Raw genomic sequence first — 19258 nt, 5'->3', positions numbered from 1 at the left:
AGGAAGGCAAATGATTATATCAAGTCTTCACTATGTGGATCTGGTTTCAGCAGTTGGGTTGTTTCTTTTCATCAGCCTCAGATGGACTCCAGCCCCTAAACTGTGGCTGTTTTGCTCCTTGTAAACCCTATTCTCTGCCATGTTAAAAAAAAAAAAAAAAAAAGAAAGAAAGAAAGAAAAAGAAAAAAAGAAAAAAGAATTCTCCAAAATAGGCTGTGTTTGTATAAAAACTGCCTCACCTCCCATTCCTCTTTGGCTTGTGAAGGGCACCAAAGTTTTACCACCCCCAAAATATGCCTTTTGGGATATTGATTTTTAAGCTAGTTATTAAGAAACAAAAGATTTAGAAAGAACCTTTGACCCCTCCCTCTTTTCTGCCTAAGAGATCCAGATGGAAAGGCCTGCTCCAGGAAGGGAATCTTAACATATTCACCAGAGCCTTAGGAAGCCTCCAGGCAGGGGCCTGGTAGCGCTATAACCCCACCCCCAACCCCACTGTGTCCCATTGTTTCTGGGTTGCTTAGCAAGAATTTGCCTGCCACGTGTGTTCCCTTCTTGTTACCTACCTGTAAATTGCCTGTTTTCCCATTCCGATATCCCATCACGCCAACCTTTCTTTTTTGTCCATAAGGCATATAAACCTCAACTACCCAATGCCTCTTTGGATGTCCTCACCCCCTGCATGTACATCCATAATAAACTTTGTATATTTTCTAATGTTAATCTGTCTCTGTTAATTTGATTATTAGCCTAGCTAGAAGAATTTAGAAGGTGGTAGGAAATGTATTTTTTTTAGCCCCCACACTTGGATTACCAGTGATGTCAATTCAGGAAGGGAGTTTAGTTTTCCTTTGTCTCCAGTGTCCTACCAGCGTATTAAAAAAAAAAAAAAAAGTCCAAACATGGGATCCTTCATAGCATAAGTGAAGAATTTCAGGAAATCAAGACTCTTTCAAATACTTGTTTTTACAGGAGACTTTGAATTTAAGAACCAATTTGGTGTTTCTTTTTCCTTAGCATTATTTCCCTAGAAATACTCCTACTGTGTTTCCCCGAAAATAAGACCTAGCCAGACCATCAGCTCTAATGCATCTTTTGGAGCAAAAATTAATATAAGACCTGGTATTATATTATATTATGTTACATTATATTATATTATACCGGGTCTTATATTAAAACAAGACCAGGTGTTATATTAGTTTTTGCTCCATTAGAGCAAAAATGCATTAGAAAAGACGCAGTAGAGCTGATGGTCCAGCTAGGTCTTATTTTCGGGGAAACACGGTAGTTTGTAGAGGCAGAAGCCTATGGAGTTAATAGTGGGATTGTGAATGGGGTTCATTCCACCCTACTCTTAAGGTAGGGTTTTGCTTCTTTAAGAGCTTATTCACCTACAAACAACATTTGAGTCTCAATTATTATTTTTTTATTGTCTTGTAAAATAGGCAGGACAAATATTTCCATTTTACAGATGAGGAAAGACAGTGCAGAGATGTTAGGCAACTTGTTCAAGGCCACATAGCCTGACTTTGAACACCACTTTTCTTTCTACTCTACAAATGAGTGCATAGTTTTAGGGTATGTCACGCCGGACATCAGGCGGGGTCTATGGTCCCGCTCCCCACATAAGAACGCAGGATATGGTGAGGCCAAAAAGGAACACCCACGGAGCCATAGATAGGGGAGTCATACCACTATATTCTCACTGGTGGCTGGGTTGGAGACACAGGAAGCAGGATCCACACGATCTGCAACCCGCCGTGGTAACTGCAATCCGCTCTTGCTAGCTCAGCCACCATCTTCTTGTAGCCCCCATTTTTTTGCTAGCGTAGCCACGGCAGTTATATTAGTGGCCAATGGCTCACTGGTTACAGCTGACGGCCAACTAGCCACAGCTGATGGCCATCCAATCACAGTTGATGGCCATTTACTACCTGAGCCAGCGCCTTTCCATGTGAGGCCGAGAGCCTGGAAACTGCACTCCTATCTCTGTCCCCACAGGGTACAATTGACATTGACCTCTATCTAAATTATACTCTTGGCGTTGGTCTATACCAATGCCCCTGAGATGCTGTTTGTACATATTCAATGATCAAATATTATAGAGGATCTACTTTACCCCTGCCAACTTGTGTCAAGCTACTGCTGGCTGAAGGAGGAGGTAGAATAGGGATGGGGTGGGAGAGTGGAGATTGTAAAGGTCAGCATATAGAAGTTTAGAGCTGAAGAACACCCTTTTAAACCAATACATTAATATTTGTACAGAGGGAAACGGAGTCCAAAGCTTTAGTGTCTGTCCAAGGTCTTAGGGTCTTGTCAGTGGCAGGGCAGGAACCAGAACCCAGAACCTGATGTGCCCCGTGCCCACTGTGCTTTCACTGAGTGTCAGGAAGCCCCGCCCCCCCCTTTTCCCATTTGTTCTCTCCTGGCTTCCCTGTGGGGTGTAGTGATTTTCATCCACTCTGTGTTGACTGGCGTTGCTGAGTGGTTCAGAAGCTCTATGGTGAAGGACTGTTTACAAACATTTGCACCAAGTGACTCAGAGTTAGCCAGGGCACGAGAGAAGACAGCTTTTCTTGGGATGAATTGGAGAGCTGGGAGAGGACTACAGGACCACGTAAAACATATGAAGGAGTGCGACTCTAGGGGAGGGGAGGTGGGCGGGGGCTGACCCTTTGTTGCCAGGGAAGTAACCTATACAGAGCTGAGATTCCCATTGCCCCAGGGAAAAGGAGCCCGTCCCAGACCAGGAAGGCAGCACTGATCAGAGACAAAATGCTGGCCGGGTCTACACAAGGAAGAATCTGTCAAAGCAGGAGCAGAACCGCTTCAACTGTGGCCTTTCTGCAGTTGGATTTTGGTGCCCGTTTCGCCTTTCTGGGTCCTCTGCTCCACCCTCCTCTGCCCAATGGTAGGGCTGATTTTACTTTCTAAAAAGTCTGCTTCCCCGAAAACTTTTTTCTTTCTTTCTTTCTAATGATAAATTTTTTTTTTTTCCAGGAAGCGGACACAGATTACTCTGATTTCACATGGTTTGTCCTGGCACACAGTGAGGTCCAATAAACATGAGCAATGCCCCAGAGAGCTCATACACAAAAGGCTATTAGCTTTTAATTGAAACCCTCCCTCCATCCCCCACTGGCCCCAGCCCCTTCCAGGAACAGGAACTCAGGCCTTTGTGAAGCAGGGTCTATAACAGAGGATTCGGCCAAAATGAAAGGAATCTTGAGTTGACCCAGAGGAGGGAGATGCTCTTTTGCGCCCCACCCCCTTATGGTATTCAAAGGCTTTTCATTTTCTGAGCGGTATTGAAATTCTAGGACAATGGAGGCCAAATCCTTGTGGTGGGGGTTGGGGGTTGGGAGTGAAGAAAGAAGAGAGGGTTGGAAGAGGGGGAGGCCTGGGGGAGCCCATCTTTTGTTATTTTTCTTCTTTCCTACCCATTACCTTAAAAAAAGGGGGCGGGAGAGAGAAAAGACCCAACAAAGTTTGTAATGAATGATGACATCACTTCCGGGAGCCCCACTGCTCCAGCTTCAAGACCAGAGAGACATTGAGAACAACAGACTATTTACAATTTCATTTTAAATTATTTTAAACCCTCCCAAAGGAGTTCTTTGATATGCAAACATCTCCCCCAAATGGAGATAATTATTTATGGAGATGTGGCCCTTTGAAGGGGAGCTCCAGTCTGGTGGGCTTTGAGGCTTCCTACCAAAGGAAGGAGGTTCCAGATAAGATGGGGCCAGGCTCATTCACATCTTCCTCCCACCCCTCCTCCTACCTCCCCTGGGAAGAAAGCTGCTTTAAAGAAGAAACTTCCCAGAGTGGCAACTTACAGTTCAAGTTACAACTCTCAGGAGCAGGCTGACGTTCCTCTGTCATTGTCCACAGTCAAGGTCCAGGAAAAGTTTCTCTCTTGTCCCTGGGTGTCTCATCCTTCTGTAGAAGAGAGGAGAGAGAATAAGGCTGTAGCTTTTGTCTTTTCAACCCCTGAAGTCCACTGTAATTTATAAGGTCGTGAGGTAGAAAGACACCAGGGAGGTTGTTGGGTGCCAATTTGGGTGGATATTTAGGGTTGGTAACCGGTCTTCAGAGACGGTAAGGATAGGCTAGCCCTCACTTGTCACTACAGAAACGCCTGTGACTGGACTGTGATGACCTTGCGCCCAGCTCTTTCTCTTCCCCTGGATTTTCTTTTGAAAATGCTTTAACTCTTTGGCCTGGAGTACCAAGTGCCGAATGAAACCTGGAGGGGACACTCGCTCCCCACAGCCTGCCACATCTTACCCCTCCAGGACTTATCCAGCAGCTTTGAAGTTCACGTCTTGGAACTGATTGTTACGGGAGAAAAAGGGAATTCCAGGACATACAGACTTAAGCAACACAAACAAAGTCAAACAAACAGTAGATTTGTTAAAAGGAAATAGGTATAGTACACTCTCAAGATGGCGTGCGAGTGGGCAGGCCCAGAAGAAGAGCAACTGCCTCCAGAGAACAAAGAAGTGTAGGATTTTATCATCTTTACAATGAGGATGCGAAATATTCAAGATGTAGGGGTGGCACTGCTGACCACTCCTTCCTGTCAGGAAGAGGGATTTGTTTCTTTATTTGGCTCCTGTGGGAACTGTCATGGCGACATGGGGTGGAGATTTTTCTTGGCTGTCATGCTAATAATATTATAATCCATTGTAATTAGCGAAAGTTCACCTGAGGGGCAAGATGGTGTCCTGGATCTGCTCTTTGCTGCCAGAATCCAGTTGTGGCCAGTCTGGTAGCTACACCTTTTCTTAAAAGTGACCACATCTCCTTCGTTCATTTCCCACACTTGCTCCTTCCCTTCCTCCCCAGCCTCACCCACCGGCCCTATTCTTTCTGCCTACGTAACAGCATCACCTCCCTTCCATGTCACCTTCCCTTCATGTCTCCCTTCATGTCGCCTCCCCTCCACACACCTTCAGCTGCCCTTTCCACCCTTTCAAGTTAGCCAACTGAGTTTCCTAGACCTCCCTGTGGTGGGGAGGTTGAAACACTTAGCTACTGCTGAGCCTAAAATAAAGCCCCTGCTTCTATCACACTGGTTCTCAAGTGCCTCACTTCTTCCCCTAGGGACTAGGCAAGGTGGACCATGAGGCCTTTGTGCCAAAGAAGAGATGCTAAGTAAGGGGCTTGGGCAGCCCCAATTCTGGCCAATAGTCAGAAAGCTAAGTATCCCAAGGGCATCCTTTCATAAAATAAGACTGTTTTTCAAAAACATTTTCAAGGCAGAAAATTTGGTATTTCTTTGCTTGTCTTGCATGTCTCAGGTTCAAACATGCTACCTTTTACAAATCTCAGTTTTCCCTAGGAGGGAAGGTTTTTCTTTCCCCCTGACTGGTTGAGGGGTGACGGAGCCAGTATGGATGAGGCAAAGCTGCGTACCCCCTGCGTCCCAGGAAGAGCCCTGGGCCAGAAGTTGCCCAGGAAGATGAGTGTTAAGAAATGAGGATGGTGAGAGGCAGAGGCCAGGCGGAGGAGACGGGAGCCGTCAGAGAGCACTACTACCACCATGAGCCTCCTCCACCTGCCCAAGAGTGAGAGGACCCCGGAGGAGCTGCAGAAGCGGGAGGAGTAGACGTTTAACACCGCCCCCCTCCCCCCCCTCACGCAGTGGGTCAAGAACAACACCCACGTGCTCATCCACCCTTGCAACAACAAGCACCTGGGCCGCATGAAGGCCTTTGACGGGCACTGCACCATGGTGCTGGGGAATGTGAAGGACATTGGACCGAGGTCCCCAAGAGTGGCAAGGGCAAGAAGTCCAAGCCCTGCAGCAAGGTCCACCACCTCTCTGAGACGTGCCTGCGCGGGGACTCAGTCAGTGGAATCGCTCAACGCCGGCAAGTAGGGGTCTCCTCCGGAGGTCAGAACTCACTCCCATCCTGCGAAGACCTGCCCTTTGTTTAAAAAAGTCCTATGTTTAAAAAAGAGAAGAAAAGAAATGCCGCTGATGAGAATGGTGCACGGATGTGGTGATCTAGGCTGAGGGTGTGAGGGTGTGAGACCCCATTCTTCCCCAAGGAAAAGACCGTAGTTCATAAGGAAGATTTTATTTTTCAGAGTAGTTTCCGGTTCACAGCAAAAATTGAGCAGAAAGTACAGAGGTTTCCCATATGCCTCCTGCCCCATCCCAAGCACAGCCTTCCCCAACGTCAACATCCCCACCAGTGTGGGACATTTGTTATAATGGCTGGCATGAACACATCATTATTACCCCAAGGCCATAGTTTACATCATGGCTCACCTTTGGTGGTGTACATTGTGTGGGTTTGGACAAATTTGTAATGATATGTATCCATCTTTATAGTATCATACAGAGTATTTTCACTACCCTGAAAATCCTGTGTTCTGCCTGTTAATCCCTCCCTCTCTCCTATTCCTTGGGGATCCCAGTGCTTTTTGAATTTTGCTGCTGATGTTGGTTTTAGCAGGTTTATGGGTTTCCAATATATATATATATATATTATATATATATATTATAAAGGCACTTGTTTGCCTTTTTGAAAGGGCATCCTTATTTCCTAAACAGATTTGGGACTATAGATACTAGGAACAAGTTTGATGGGGGTTTTTTGTTTTGTTTTGGGGTTTGTTTGTTTTTTGCATGATAGAGAGGAGGGATATAACCTTCCTAGAAATCCTGATTCTGCTGTTTGTAAAGATTTTTCCTTGCTGCACTTTTGTGTTTGGAATTCTCAGAAGCAGACTTGGGCTCTGTAGGAGGAAAATCTTGAGATGATACAGCATTACAGTTTCCTGGCTGTGCCTGGGGATTTTCATCAGAGCACTTTACCAGAATGGGCAGACCACTGGACCTCCTCGGCCATGCTTATTTACTGGCCAGGAAGCTGAGGCCTAGAAAGTCAGGAATGTGGCGAGGGGGACACATGCCAATTAGGAGCAGACCTAGAAGTGGAAGACTAACAGAGACCTTCATGAAAACAACTTGTCCTTTTTTTTTTTTTTTTAAAGCAACAGTAAAGAATTCTGTTATATCAAAATTTCTAAGTCCCTATTGACCATTTTTCATTTCAACCAATATTTTCCTCAAAACAGTATCAAAACAGGGATTTGGGCAGCCTCTGGTCATTTGTAAGGGGACTTATCCTGTGGAAATAGCTTCCTGTAAGATCTTTGTTGGAATAGCACAAGGGTTAAGATTTTGGACTGATGAAACAGTTCTGTATCTTGATTGTGGAGGCAGTTGTTACACAATTGTATGCATTTGTCAAAATTCATAGAACTGGACACCAAAAATGATTCTTTACTATATAGCAGGTTAAAACGTAGATTTTTTTTTAAAGATTGTATTGGGGAACAGTGTGTATTTCCAGGACTTTATTGGGGAACAGTGTGTTTTTCCCAGGACCTATTAGCTCCAAGTCAAGTTGTTGTCCTTTCCATCTTAGCTGTGGAGGGTGCAGCTCAGCTCCAAGTCCAGTTGCTGTGTTCAATCTTAGTTGCAGGGGGCGCAGTCCACCATCCCTTGTGGGAGTCGAACCAGCGACCTTGTGGTTGAGAGCACGCGCTGCAACCAACAGCCATCTGGCCACCTGGGAGCTCAGTGGCAGCTCGTGTCTTCATTCTAGTTGTGGAGGGCGCAGCTCGCTGGCCCATGTGGGAATCGAACTGGCAACCCTGTTACCCAGAGCTCATGCTCTAACCAACTGAGCCACCTGTCTGCCCTCCCCAAAAAAAGTAGAATTTTAAAAAGAAAAAAAAAATTATTTGTTGGAGTCCCGAAAATGTGGGGGTATTTCTGCAACCAGGCAAGGAAGTCATTCTCCCAAAGGGAGGAGGGGAGGGGTGGCCGAATGTTCCTCCACTCTGTTTAGTTTTCCTTAGTCACAGTGGGAGTTGGGCCTACCCCAACCCGATGTGGCTTGCAGCTTAGTCTCCTCTCTGAAGTTCATCCATTTCTATCATCTGTTTTGCATGAATGTCTCAGCATCTGTTTGGCTGTAGTGAGTTATGTTACACCCATTTCAGTCATCTTCCTTTTTTCTTGTTGTGTAATTTGCCAGTTCAAATAGTAAGTGAAGTTGCTGGACTTCGGAATCGGGCATGTCACCTGAGGAAAGAAAGGAGCAGAAGAAGAAAATTAGGGCAATGTTTGCTACTGGAAAACATCACATTTATAGAGCTTTTTAGATCTTCTCTGGTTCCTTTGAATTTCCTATCTATTCAGGCCCAAAGTATTGTCTACTTCTCGAGGGACATGTAAGGGCCCCGTGGAGACTTGCGATGTTCAGTTGTAAACGCTGTGCTTCTCCAAAGCCCTGTGACAGCCAGTCCCCAATGGGAAGTTGACTCTGCAGGGCATGGGCTCAACTTCACCTCCTCAGCTGACTTCTAGTCTGGCAAAGACACAGGGAGAGGTGAGCTCTGGGACCTGGGGTTGGAGATTCCAAATCCTCAAACCGGATTCTGGCCATTCTCCTTATCTATCCTGCCTCAAGATTAGAAAACGGGAAAAGGGCCCAGTGGTCACTTTTGACTTTAATTCATCTCAGTTGCATGAGATATTTTTTATAAAGAGAATTTAGTTTCATTTTAAGCCATGAACTTTGGCAAAAGCATAAATCAGGTAATCTAGTGCTAGTACTATTCTTCACCTATTTGTTTTCCTTTCTTCTGTTTATGTTGATGTTATCTAACTTTTTTTTTGTTAGTTTCAGGTGTACAAAACAATGCAATAGTTAGACATTTCACCCCTCACAAAGTGATACCCCTTCTCCCCCAATCTATTGCCTCTCTGACATCGTATACAGCTGTTACAATTCCATTGACTCTATTCTCTATGCTGTTCTCCATACCCCATGACTATACATATGTATATATTAAATTATAGTTGACATACAATATTATCAGCTTCAGGCGTACAGTGCAGTGGTCAAGCAGATGTTATCTAACTTTTGATGATGAAAGAATTGGATGCATTATGAACCTTTCATTATCACACACGTACAGATGGCCTTATCTTTCTTTGAGTTCCTTCAGTTTGCCTCATTTTGTTTTGCTGGTAGCCCGATTTGTATTTGATAACTATCATGCATGTGCGCATGCACGCTTAAGGGCAACAGACATCCTTTTCTTCTCTTTGCATTTAACCTGACTGTATTTGGTTTGTCCTGGTTATTTTATTTGTTCTCTGCGGCTTGTAAACCATTGGGCGTACCCCTCACTCACTCTGGAACCTGGTCTGCTTTCAGCTGAGAAGGTATGACCCTTAGTCCCTAGGTTTAACTGTGGTCCTTTGACTCAAATAATAAGTCTTGGATTAACTGAACAATTTTCAGTTCCAGTCACAGTGTTGTTTTCTCCACCATGATGGCCCTCTATACTAAGAGGAGTGTCTGCTCTTAGGTGACCACAGATATCAGCAGAATAAATGATTGATGTACATGACACATACCACAGAATAATTATTTCCAATCCTGGCCGCACATTAAAATACTAAAAGATTCTGTGTTGGGGGGCTCCACCTACACAGGCCTGACTCAGTTGGTCTGGGGCAGGGTCCAGTCATTTAGTTTAAAGCACCCTGCAATTTCAACATGCAACCAGGACTGAGACTGCCACAGAGGTGGCCCATCACTTTCTCATGTATATCCTCAAACCTGTTGAAAGCCTGAAACACCCTCTCCGAACCCTCTTGGTTCTCAGCTTCCCGTTCTGTGTCCCCACTCTCTGGGATTACTGGTGTTCCTGGAAGTTCACTGGGCTCGACCTCCTCCCCTGGCCAAAATGGGGTGACAAGCCTGCCTCGCCCCGTAGGTCTCACCGAAGAAGTGGCATCTTTTCTGCTTTCTGTCATGAGTGTCACCTGCATTGTTGGTTCTTTCCCCTAGACTTGTCCTAGGGGACCCTTCTGATGGGGGGTGAGCATGTGCCTTCCTCAGGCTTGCACTAGAGATACTGTCCAGCTCCAATGGCTTCGCAAGTACCCATTGGTGATATGTGCCAGGTGCCAAAGAGGTGTGCCTTCCTGCCCACACGGTGGAGGGGAGGAGCTCGGGGTCAGGAGATGCTGGCGCGAGGACTGCTGCGATGGTTGCTGAGAGTCCAGGCCCCACAGAATACAGTTAACAGCAGGAGCATGTGAACCTAAGAGGTCTATTGTTTTAAATGAAATCCGACTCGTTTTTGAACAATTACGATTGCAGTCATCTGATCCTATCACTGAAATACCTATTATTAAGATTTTAATCTGTAAACAAGAGAATAAAATACTGGTATCTATTTACAGAGAGGACAGGAGTGTGGTTCTATGTGCTCGTCATCATATTAAGGAGAAATATAGGAGGCTGAGGGGGAGAGCGCTGTGATGAATGGAAGGGGAAGCATCCCAGAGGCTGACTATAGGTCCCAGCTCTTGACTTGCAGGCCAGTGACCCAACTCCAAGCCAGTTACCCTCTCTCCTTTAGCCTCAGTTTCTTCATAAGTAAGTTGGGGACTGCAGTATTTACCCCAAAGGCTTGTTGTGAGGGATTAAATCAGATAATGTCTGTGAAAGTTCCTCTGCAAGCTCCAGGCACTGTATAATTATTAGCTCTGACTATCAATTTGAGAAATTGGCTTCATAATGAGCAGCTCAATTAACCTACAGGCTCCCTGCTGGCTCAGGGAGCTCACCTGAGGCTGGATCCACTGCTGGGAGGGGCATACAAGGCCCCATGTGAGTGGTCTCACTCTCTGCCCTTTGTTCTCCAAGTCACTGTTGCGCTAAGAGAGATTTTGACTGAGGACAGGAGAGTGTGGCCAGGGATGGGAAGAAGGAAGTGGACCCAGGAAGCGAATGAAAGGGGGTTTGCTCCGGGTCAGGGGGTGGGGATCGGGGTGGGGTAGTGGAGGAAGAGCGGCTGATGGGAAGAAAGGGGATTTGCCCAGAGGGTTCTGTGCCAGGAGTTGTCCACACACTGCTCAGTTTGTGCTGTGCTCCCCACAGGGGTATATTGGGGGAGATGCAGGCCCCATCTGAGGCTATTGCCCATCTAGGGGAGGAAAAATGATTTTTCCTCTACCCTTCTGGGTTCTTGACTGGGATCCCCATGTAAGACAGATAAGCAGGAGAAAAACAAACAAAACTTTAATAACATGTAACCTCCTGTACACAAGAGAGAGACCCAGGAAAACTGAGGCACTCCCCCAAATGGCCCAAGCCATCACCTTAAATATATCCAACTAAAGACAAAAGAAAGATGTTGGGGGCTGGGTAGGTGACCAGGAAAATCATAGTAAACAAGGGTATGATTGTTATGCAGATTAAAGTTCTTGTCTTCTTCCTGAGGGTGGAGGCGGACACAACCCTCATAAATGGAGATTTCCCTTATAAAGGTAAATGTCTCTTACAAAATGAAACTTTTACTTAGAACTTTTCTTATGTATGCTGTTTCTTTAAAATAATCTGCCTAAACTAATCATAATGCTAAAGAGACATGTTTTGGGGTGGCAAATTCCGCTCCATTTTCACCTGCCACAGAAGTGTCTCCTGGGAACTGGCAGAGAGGACTCAGGAGGCATTTGCTGAATGATGGAAAGACTAGTGCATCTCATCCATCGGCTACTCACTGTCCGCATCCAAGCACGTGGAAGGGAGAGTTCCCATGGGTCCTACAATAGACAAGGGCCGAGAAGTCCTGCTGTCACAGCGGTGGTTCCCTGGCTGTTATTGGATAATGAAGGAAATGCCTGAGGCTCATTAGTGCTTTCTGACATACGTGTTCTGGGGAGAGGGGTCCCCTGGAACTGGTATCCCAGAAGGCTTGGGTGGCCAGCAGGCAGTCAAACACAGGAAATCTGCCCACAGCTCAGTCTTTGTTTATAGCTGAGGAGGCTTTGCCTTTGGACTTGAGAATAGTGAGACTCTCCCATGTCCTTTTTACCAGACCTATGATGTGATTTCTTATTCACAATTTCCCATTTAGCTGTTCTGTTCATTTCCTGCCAGGCCCTTCTTTAAGGTTGTTGAGGAAACGTAGGCAGCAAAGGTTCAGAGATGGTTCTGGAATCCAGGCAGGCTGAGGGTGGAGCCCAGTGCCCGGCCCCTGTACCTCTCACAGGAGCCGAGCCCTCCCCATTGCCTCTCTGCAGGATAGAACCATGTGAGGACCTGTGTGCAAACCTTGCTCCCTTACTTCCTTGCCAAGATCCTGTCAACAGGTCACTGAGAACATTTTCTAGCACCAACTAGCCACCAGGCATGTTACCTTCACAGTTACCGAGGTTAGCTTTACAGTCTTCTCAAAAACCCTAGGAGGTGGATGCCATCATTTTTCTCATGATTCTGACAAGAAAACTGAGGCACGGACAGGTGTGTGACCCTCACAGGGTCACACACCTAATCAGCGGAGATGCCGTGAGTAAAACCAGTGGTCTGGCTTCAAAAGGCCATGCTGGGTCAGACGGACTCTGAGGACAGACCCAAACCCACTCAGCAACGGTTCTCAACAACTTTGGGGGTTGGGTTTCCTTCAGTTGTAGTGTAGCACTTTGATTCTGGATATTAAACTCTGGTAACACTGTCCAGTTGCAGATGGCTTAACTTGGGGAAGAAAACTTGGACTTTATCTGACTCAACCTGCTTGTGAGTGAAATGCAAAATAAGTTGAGATTTGGGACTATCTTTAATCCTCCATCACATGAGCCTGATGACACGGCAACGTCAGTCTAAGTGGTTAATGGGCAAAGTGGGTCAATCCAGCTTTAGCTTAAGCCAGGGGTGGCTGCAGTGCTGCAGAGGCAGTCTTCCTTCAAAGAAAGCATTTTCCACTCCTGGCTGTGAAGAAGGAGTGCTCTCCAGGGAGCTGCCCTCACTGCTGGGTGCAACAGTGAGTTTATATCATCATTTCCATAAATGTGCTCAATACAGGAGTTGTGGTCTCAGTAGACTAGAAATGGCTTGAAGCTGGAAGTTTAGAATATCTTACGGAGAGGTAAATATTTGGTCAAAAATGATGTGGAAATTGTCTTTTTTTTTTTTTTAATTCCTGAGCCCAGGAAAGAATCAATCAGAAATCTCTATCTCATAGCTAATGGAAAATTGTACATTGGTGACCGCAGCTGAGTGTCCAATTACTGAAATTGTTAGCACATCTCCTTTGGTTGTATACAGACGAGTGTGTGCACACACATGCTCAACTTTGGTCCTACCATGTGCTATAAACTGTATTGAACGCTATCATAATGATATCAAGTATATACCATACGTAAGGCGTGTTCAAAACATATTATGATCATTAATTGTTTTAATTCTTATCAAATTCACATGAGGTAGGTATTAGCTTCTTCATTTTTAGAGATGCAGAAAAGAAGCCCAGAAAGGTTAAGTAAGTTGTTCAAGGTAACACAGCCTATAAGTGGCAGACCTGGGATTTGAATCCATGCAGTCTGACTGCCAAGCCCACATCCCTTAACTGTTAAGCCAAAGTGCTTCAGTTTTATAAACTTCATAACAACTGAATGAAGTAGGAGGAATTATTCCCATTACACATATGAGGATACTGAGTCTCAGAGAGCAAATAAGGCACAGTCTCACATCAACGATTCTTATTTTTTTAGTGCTAATTGCCACCACAAACTGCATTTTGGTCCAGTTGTCATGGCCTATATCTACTATAGGTTGTAACAAGTTTGTCTACATACTTTTGCTTGATTAATGTTGCCATAGATATACAAGTCTTTTTTGTTGTTGTTTAAACGGGATCTAAAGTATTTTTGGAAGTTTGTGTCTTGGGAATTTCTTCTTGGTAAGTTTGTATTAGTTCATATGTCCTCTGATTTCACCCAAATTTTTGGCTGCTGTGTGTTTTGTTGTCTTCAGGTATGCTTTTCGGGTATGTTTTGTCAGTGGTCACTGTGATAAAGTCAACACAGCCTGGCTGGGCCAGGGTGACATGTGCCCATAGCACATTTGTCCAGGCTTCGTGAGTGAGCACCTGAAGGCAAGCTAGTGAGGGCTACGGGCAGAGAAATCTCTGGGAGCCCAGGTGCTGTTATTTCGGAAAGGCACATACCCAAAGGCCAAAGGCACCAGGTATTGGGGACCATCTAAAAGCTGGATACCCTGAGAAGTAGGGAGAGGTGAAACCCACAAGAGGATCTTAGAGAATCTTGTCTTATGCTTTTTACCTTGGCTGCAAGTGCCTTTACATTTCAGGTAGACAGTGTCTGCCCTCCAAACTTCAGATGGGGCATTAATGTACCTTTCAGCTCTAAAATTCTTGCATTTTTTCATGTTTCTACAACTGTTCCCAGTGATGAGGGTGAGGGGGTTAGAAGTGTTGACATTGAGAGGTGGGGCCAAAGAGGTGTCTGACCCGCGTTTGCTCTGTTTGCTTTCCTCAGGGACCTGATGCCGAGAACCCTGGAGGGGCAGATCACCATGGAGAAGACGCCCAGTTACTTCGTCACCCGGGAAGCGCCCGCGCGCATCTCGGCCATGTCCAAGGACACCAAGCTCATCGTGGTGGTGCGGGACCCGGTGACCAGAGCCATCTCCGACTACACGCAGACGCTCTCCAAGAGGCCCGACATCCCCACCTTCGAGAGCTTGACGTTCAAAAACAGAACCACGGGCCTCATCGACACCTCGTGGAGCGCCATCCAGATCGGCATCTACGCCAAGCACCTGGAGCACTGGCTGCGCCACTTCCCCATCGGCCAGATGCTCTTCGTGAGCGGCGAGCGGCTCATCAGCGACCCCGCCGGCGAGCTGGGCCGCGTGCAGGACTTCCTGGGCCTCAAGAGGATCATCACCGACAAGCACTTCTACTTCAACAAGACCAAGGGCTTCCCCTGCCTGAAGAAGGCCGAGGGCAGCAGCAAACCCCACTGCCTGGGCAAGACCAAGGGCAGGACCCACCCGGAGATCGACCGCGAGGTGGTGCAGAGGCTGCGGGAGTTCTACCGGCCTTTCAACCTCAAGTTCTACCAGATGACGGGGCACGACTTTGGCTGGGATTGAAGGCACCTGGACCGTGTAATTTACCACTTGGCTTATATATTGAGAGAGATTATATGTATGTAAAATGTACAGAAATCTATTTTATAATAATTTATTTTTAATTCATGAGCAATTAATTCACTAAGCTGCCTAGCCACGCTCTTTAGAGAGTTAGCTTCATAATCTGTTAACATTCCAAAGTGTTTAACTAATATTTTGTTCTTTTCCTCACAATTGATGGTGCTTCCATTCCCCCTCCCTCCACCCATTATATTTAAAAAGAAGAAAAGCACAACTTGAGATTTTTTTTTGTTGTTACGGGTATGCAGCCTTCGATCGCTGTCTGAATTCACTTGCCATCTTCTTGTGTCTTGGGTCTCATATTCCAGATTCCATTTCTCTTCTTGACTGTGTACCTCGTAGGAGCGCTGAGCTGCCTCAGCAGTGCTGCACTCTGAAAGTGAGACCTCATGTAGCAGCTTCCTCGGCCATATGATGCCATTTCCAAGGATGTAGACGCCACACCTCCATGCTAGGTTTTCCCCCAGGACTGCCAGGCACTGGGGGAATCACTGCCTCGGCAGGGACGTCCGTATCCTTTTAGAGCCTGCGTGCTGGGGTCCATTTACTTCAGATTTTGAGTTTGAAGGATGGCCCTGCATCCTCTTCTGCCCCGTCCCTGGTTGGTTAACCAGCTTGAAGTGTATGCAAATATTAGCTCCCTCTTTCCCAGGTCATGTGTGTGAGATGCGCGGGTGCTGCTTTAGAAATAAAGATGGTCTCTTCTAATTTGCATGAGAGTGCACCATGCTCCGTTCTCCAGGCAGACAGCTCTGCTTTGACACACCAAAGAATCCCCTAGGATAGCAGAACCACAGGCACAAACCAAGGGTGCCGGGTGTCGAGACCCAATGGGGTCAGGTGCATCCAATGCCATCAGCATCTACCAAGGTGCTGCTAGGTGCAGAGCCAGCCATGTGGGGCACATCCCAGTAGGCTGGCACCCTCAATGGAAGAAAAGAGAAAGACCCCCCTAAAGGGCAGGTGGCCTGGCAGAAGAAGGGAATCCTTGGCTCCCTGCTTGATGTCTAGAACTTTTCTCCTTGGAATTCCTAGCTCATCTCAGATTGACAACATGGTCTGTTGTCGTCAAGAGCCAAACAGCAAGAACCAGGAGTGTCCTTGGAAGGACAGGCTAGGTAAGCGGGCCCCTTGTTGCCTATGAGCACTTGAACCTGAGCTTGTGCAGTTGTCCTTCGTTTTAGCTAGGCCTTTGCAGAAGGGTTGCCGCTGGTACAGAATGCTCTCCCCATACCTCTCTGCTGAGAGAGCAATTGGGGATATTTTATGATGACTAGCTAGCAGCCGTCGGGTAACCACATAGCAATATCACATAATGACATATTCACTTTATCCTTAATTTTCTAAACCAGAATGCTTCTACCATAAAATAATTGTTATTTGAGTTATACATTCATCAAGGCATGTATGAGAAGATATACATATTGTCAAAATGGTTGGGTGGTGATATTTACAAAGGACACTTGTATGTTGGAAGGGATAACTAGCCTGACAGAGTAAGAAAACTTATGTGAAAAAATAATTTATGTTCAGAAACTGATCAGAGATGTCACTGGTCTTTAGGTGATGTCTTGTGGATAATCTGGTTTGTATTTGCCCACAAGTTTTAGCCCACATCTAACTAGGTGATGCTTAGCAGCAAAACTATTGTATGTCAGTTCTGTGTAGGAGGGTGAGGTGGGGGGCTCTGCATTCCTGAGATGTTCTATTCATTTCCTAGCTTTGTTACTGCCTCTACCCAGTAGTCTAGAACCTGCGCTTAGGGAAACGCCATAATCATAGCATGGTTCTCTTGCTGCTTGGGTATCAAAGGCATCTGTATAAGGGTGCTAATCGATCATGTATTTTTCCAGTCAGAAGGCTCATTTGAAATAAAACTGAGAACACTTTTCAGTTACAGCATCACATTGCTCAAAGTGAAAGTCAGTCTCCACGTCTTGCACTTAATTCTTCTTTGTCCACTTTCTGGCCACTCTCATGCTCTGACCTGGTCATGACGTAGTATCGCAGGAAAATTCAGAGAAGGGTTTGCAACAAAGCGGGTGGAAAATATTATTGCCTGCGCTTTTCCTTCTCCTTCAAGTCCCTGCCCTCTTTCCAAGCTGGACAATTTTTGATTAAGTTGTTTATTCCCTGCCTTAAAACTGAAACAGGAAATTTTCAGATAGAAGGAGGGTCATTTAGTCATAAACACTGAAGTGGGTCAAGATTCTATTCTGGGTCAAATCCTTGAATCCAAACAGATGTCGATAATTAGCACTGAAGGACTAGAGCAAGTCTCTCCATATAAAACAAATAAACCCAACTTCCTGTGCATCTCTTCATAGGGGTCTGAAAGCTTCTAGTTCCTGACTGATCCGGACACAGCATCGGTTCCAAGGTTACACCCCATCATGTGATAGTTATTACAGAGCCTGAGCCCCATGTCTTCCTCCTGGAGAAGTTAGGCAACACAGCAGATTGAGCCTTGGGTTTCTTCCTGTTCTAGCAATCTTCAAGGCCACCAGCTTAACTTTTAGCTGCTAGAAGACAGACACCATTTCATGTTTTGGCAATTTGTCCTCGCACATGTTTTTCGTTTCTTCCAGTTTACAGGAAAAGCTTGCTAGTCATTGGAATACTTTATTCCTCTTAGTTTTGTTTCTTTTCTCATTAAAAAACAAAAATATGAACAAAAAAATTGGTGGTTTTTATTGTTCCTATCTACTCCATGCTTTCTTTGAGGCATTTGTATAGTAGTCTGTTAACTTGGTAGGTGGTACCTGGAAAGGTATTTAAGTGTAATAAATACTTAACTGGATGATGGAGGAACAGAAATTGTCTTCTCATGATATTCTCTTTGGAAGTCATGTTGAGTGACAGATACATCGTAGACCTTTGGAGAAACAGTTTCAGATCCTGCCAGGATATTTTCATAAGAAAGGAAAATGGAAGGTTGCATTTTAGTATGTATTTAAAATGCTGACACAGAAATCAATGTCATTTTTTTTCTTTTCGGTTTATCAAAAAGGATGGTCAATAAAACTTAAAGGTGTGGTTAGATTTTTTTCACTTTTGTAACATTAATTTATGACTGAGTTTCATTCAGCCCCGTAATCTGAAATACTGTGCAAATTCTAGCAGTGTGTCTTCTATAACCTGGATGTTAGAATAGCCAATATGTACAAAAAAAAAAAAATTAAATCGAGTATTTTGTCCTATGTATAACACAAATTAATTTTACACAGAGAAAGATGTTTCTAGAAAAAAAATTCTGGTAATTCATACTATTTCTTTGTATGAATAAATAAAATATATTTTACCAACTTATGGGTACTTTTCTGTTTTATTATGTGTTGAGGGTGGACAGGGAAGCCATATTTATTCAATAACTAATCACATGCATACGCGCGCACACTTACATACCACACGAAGATATCCTGAGGGCAGGTTGCTCTTTCAAATGTAAGGGGTCCAATTCAAAATCCATTAATCCACCAATATTTAGGGTAAATTTCTGTGAATGACTCTGGAGGCTACAAGACGGGTGAGAGGCCGCATGCCACCTGGAGCAGCCTGCCTCCCCTACAGGAAGTGCTGTCCATTACCGGGACTCATACAGCACCATGGCCACAGTGCTGCAGTCTTTCAGTGCTCGGGTTCCTGCCAGGGAAGGTGCACGGGGGCTGCCATGTGCAGGGCACGTATCACACAGGTGTGATGTAAGCAGAGCACTGGTGGCTGGGTGATTTGTACCCATCTCACATTTGCAGTGTAGTCTCATGTCAGTTATTTAGAGATTGTTATCCTTGAGATAGAGTAGAAAAGGCTGGCACAAGAGGCTTTTTCTGTATCTTTAGCCTGTCTCAAATGACTCTCTGTTTTCTTGTGACTTAGTATATCATCTGTATGATGATTATTTGCTATTAAACATTTAACTGTTTCACTTAATTTTTAAAAATTTTTCATTTTAGATTTATTTTAATTTTGGTACATTTGTTGTGTTTTAAAGTAGCTGACACCAAATTAATAAATTAATGCTCAAACCCAAAAGTTCTGACTTTTTGTTTTTAACCACTGTGTTGAGGTATGATTGGCATACAAAAAATGTATACAACTCGGTGAGTTTCGAGATAGGTATACACCCATGAAACCATCACCACAACCAATGCCATAAACATATCCATCACCTACAAAAGTTCCTTCCTGCCCTC

The 19258-nt window shown here is 45.1% G+C and overlaps 1 protein-coding gene across 1 annotated transcript in view; it reads left to right on the top strand.

The window, feature by feature from the left end:
- Window positions 1-18374, top strand: part of HS3ST3B1 (heparan sulfate-glucosamine 3-sulfotransferase 3B1) — a 43315-nt gene extending 24941 nt beyond the window's left edge. Inside the window, exon 2 of the mRNA XM_019712529.2 lies at window positions 14387-18374. Within this exon, the coding sequence (XP_019568088.2) occupies window positions 14387-15005 (619 nt within the window). The 3' untranslated portion in view covers window positions 15006-18374. The remainder of the gene's footprint in view (window positions 1-14386) is intronic.
- Window positions 18375-19258: the final 884 nt, after the last annotated feature.

Source organism: Rhinolophus sinicus, linkage group LG15, assembly GCF_036562045.2.
Source record: "Rhinolophus sinicus isolate RSC01 linkage group LG15, ASM3656204v1, whole genome shotgun sequence".
Classification (NCBI taxonomy): Eukaryota; Metazoa; Chordata; class Mammalia; order Chiroptera; family Rhinolophidae; genus Rhinolophus; species Rhinolophus sinicus.
Note: the sequence above shows the minus strand (reverse complement) of the source record. Positions and strands in the feature narration are given on the sequence as shown.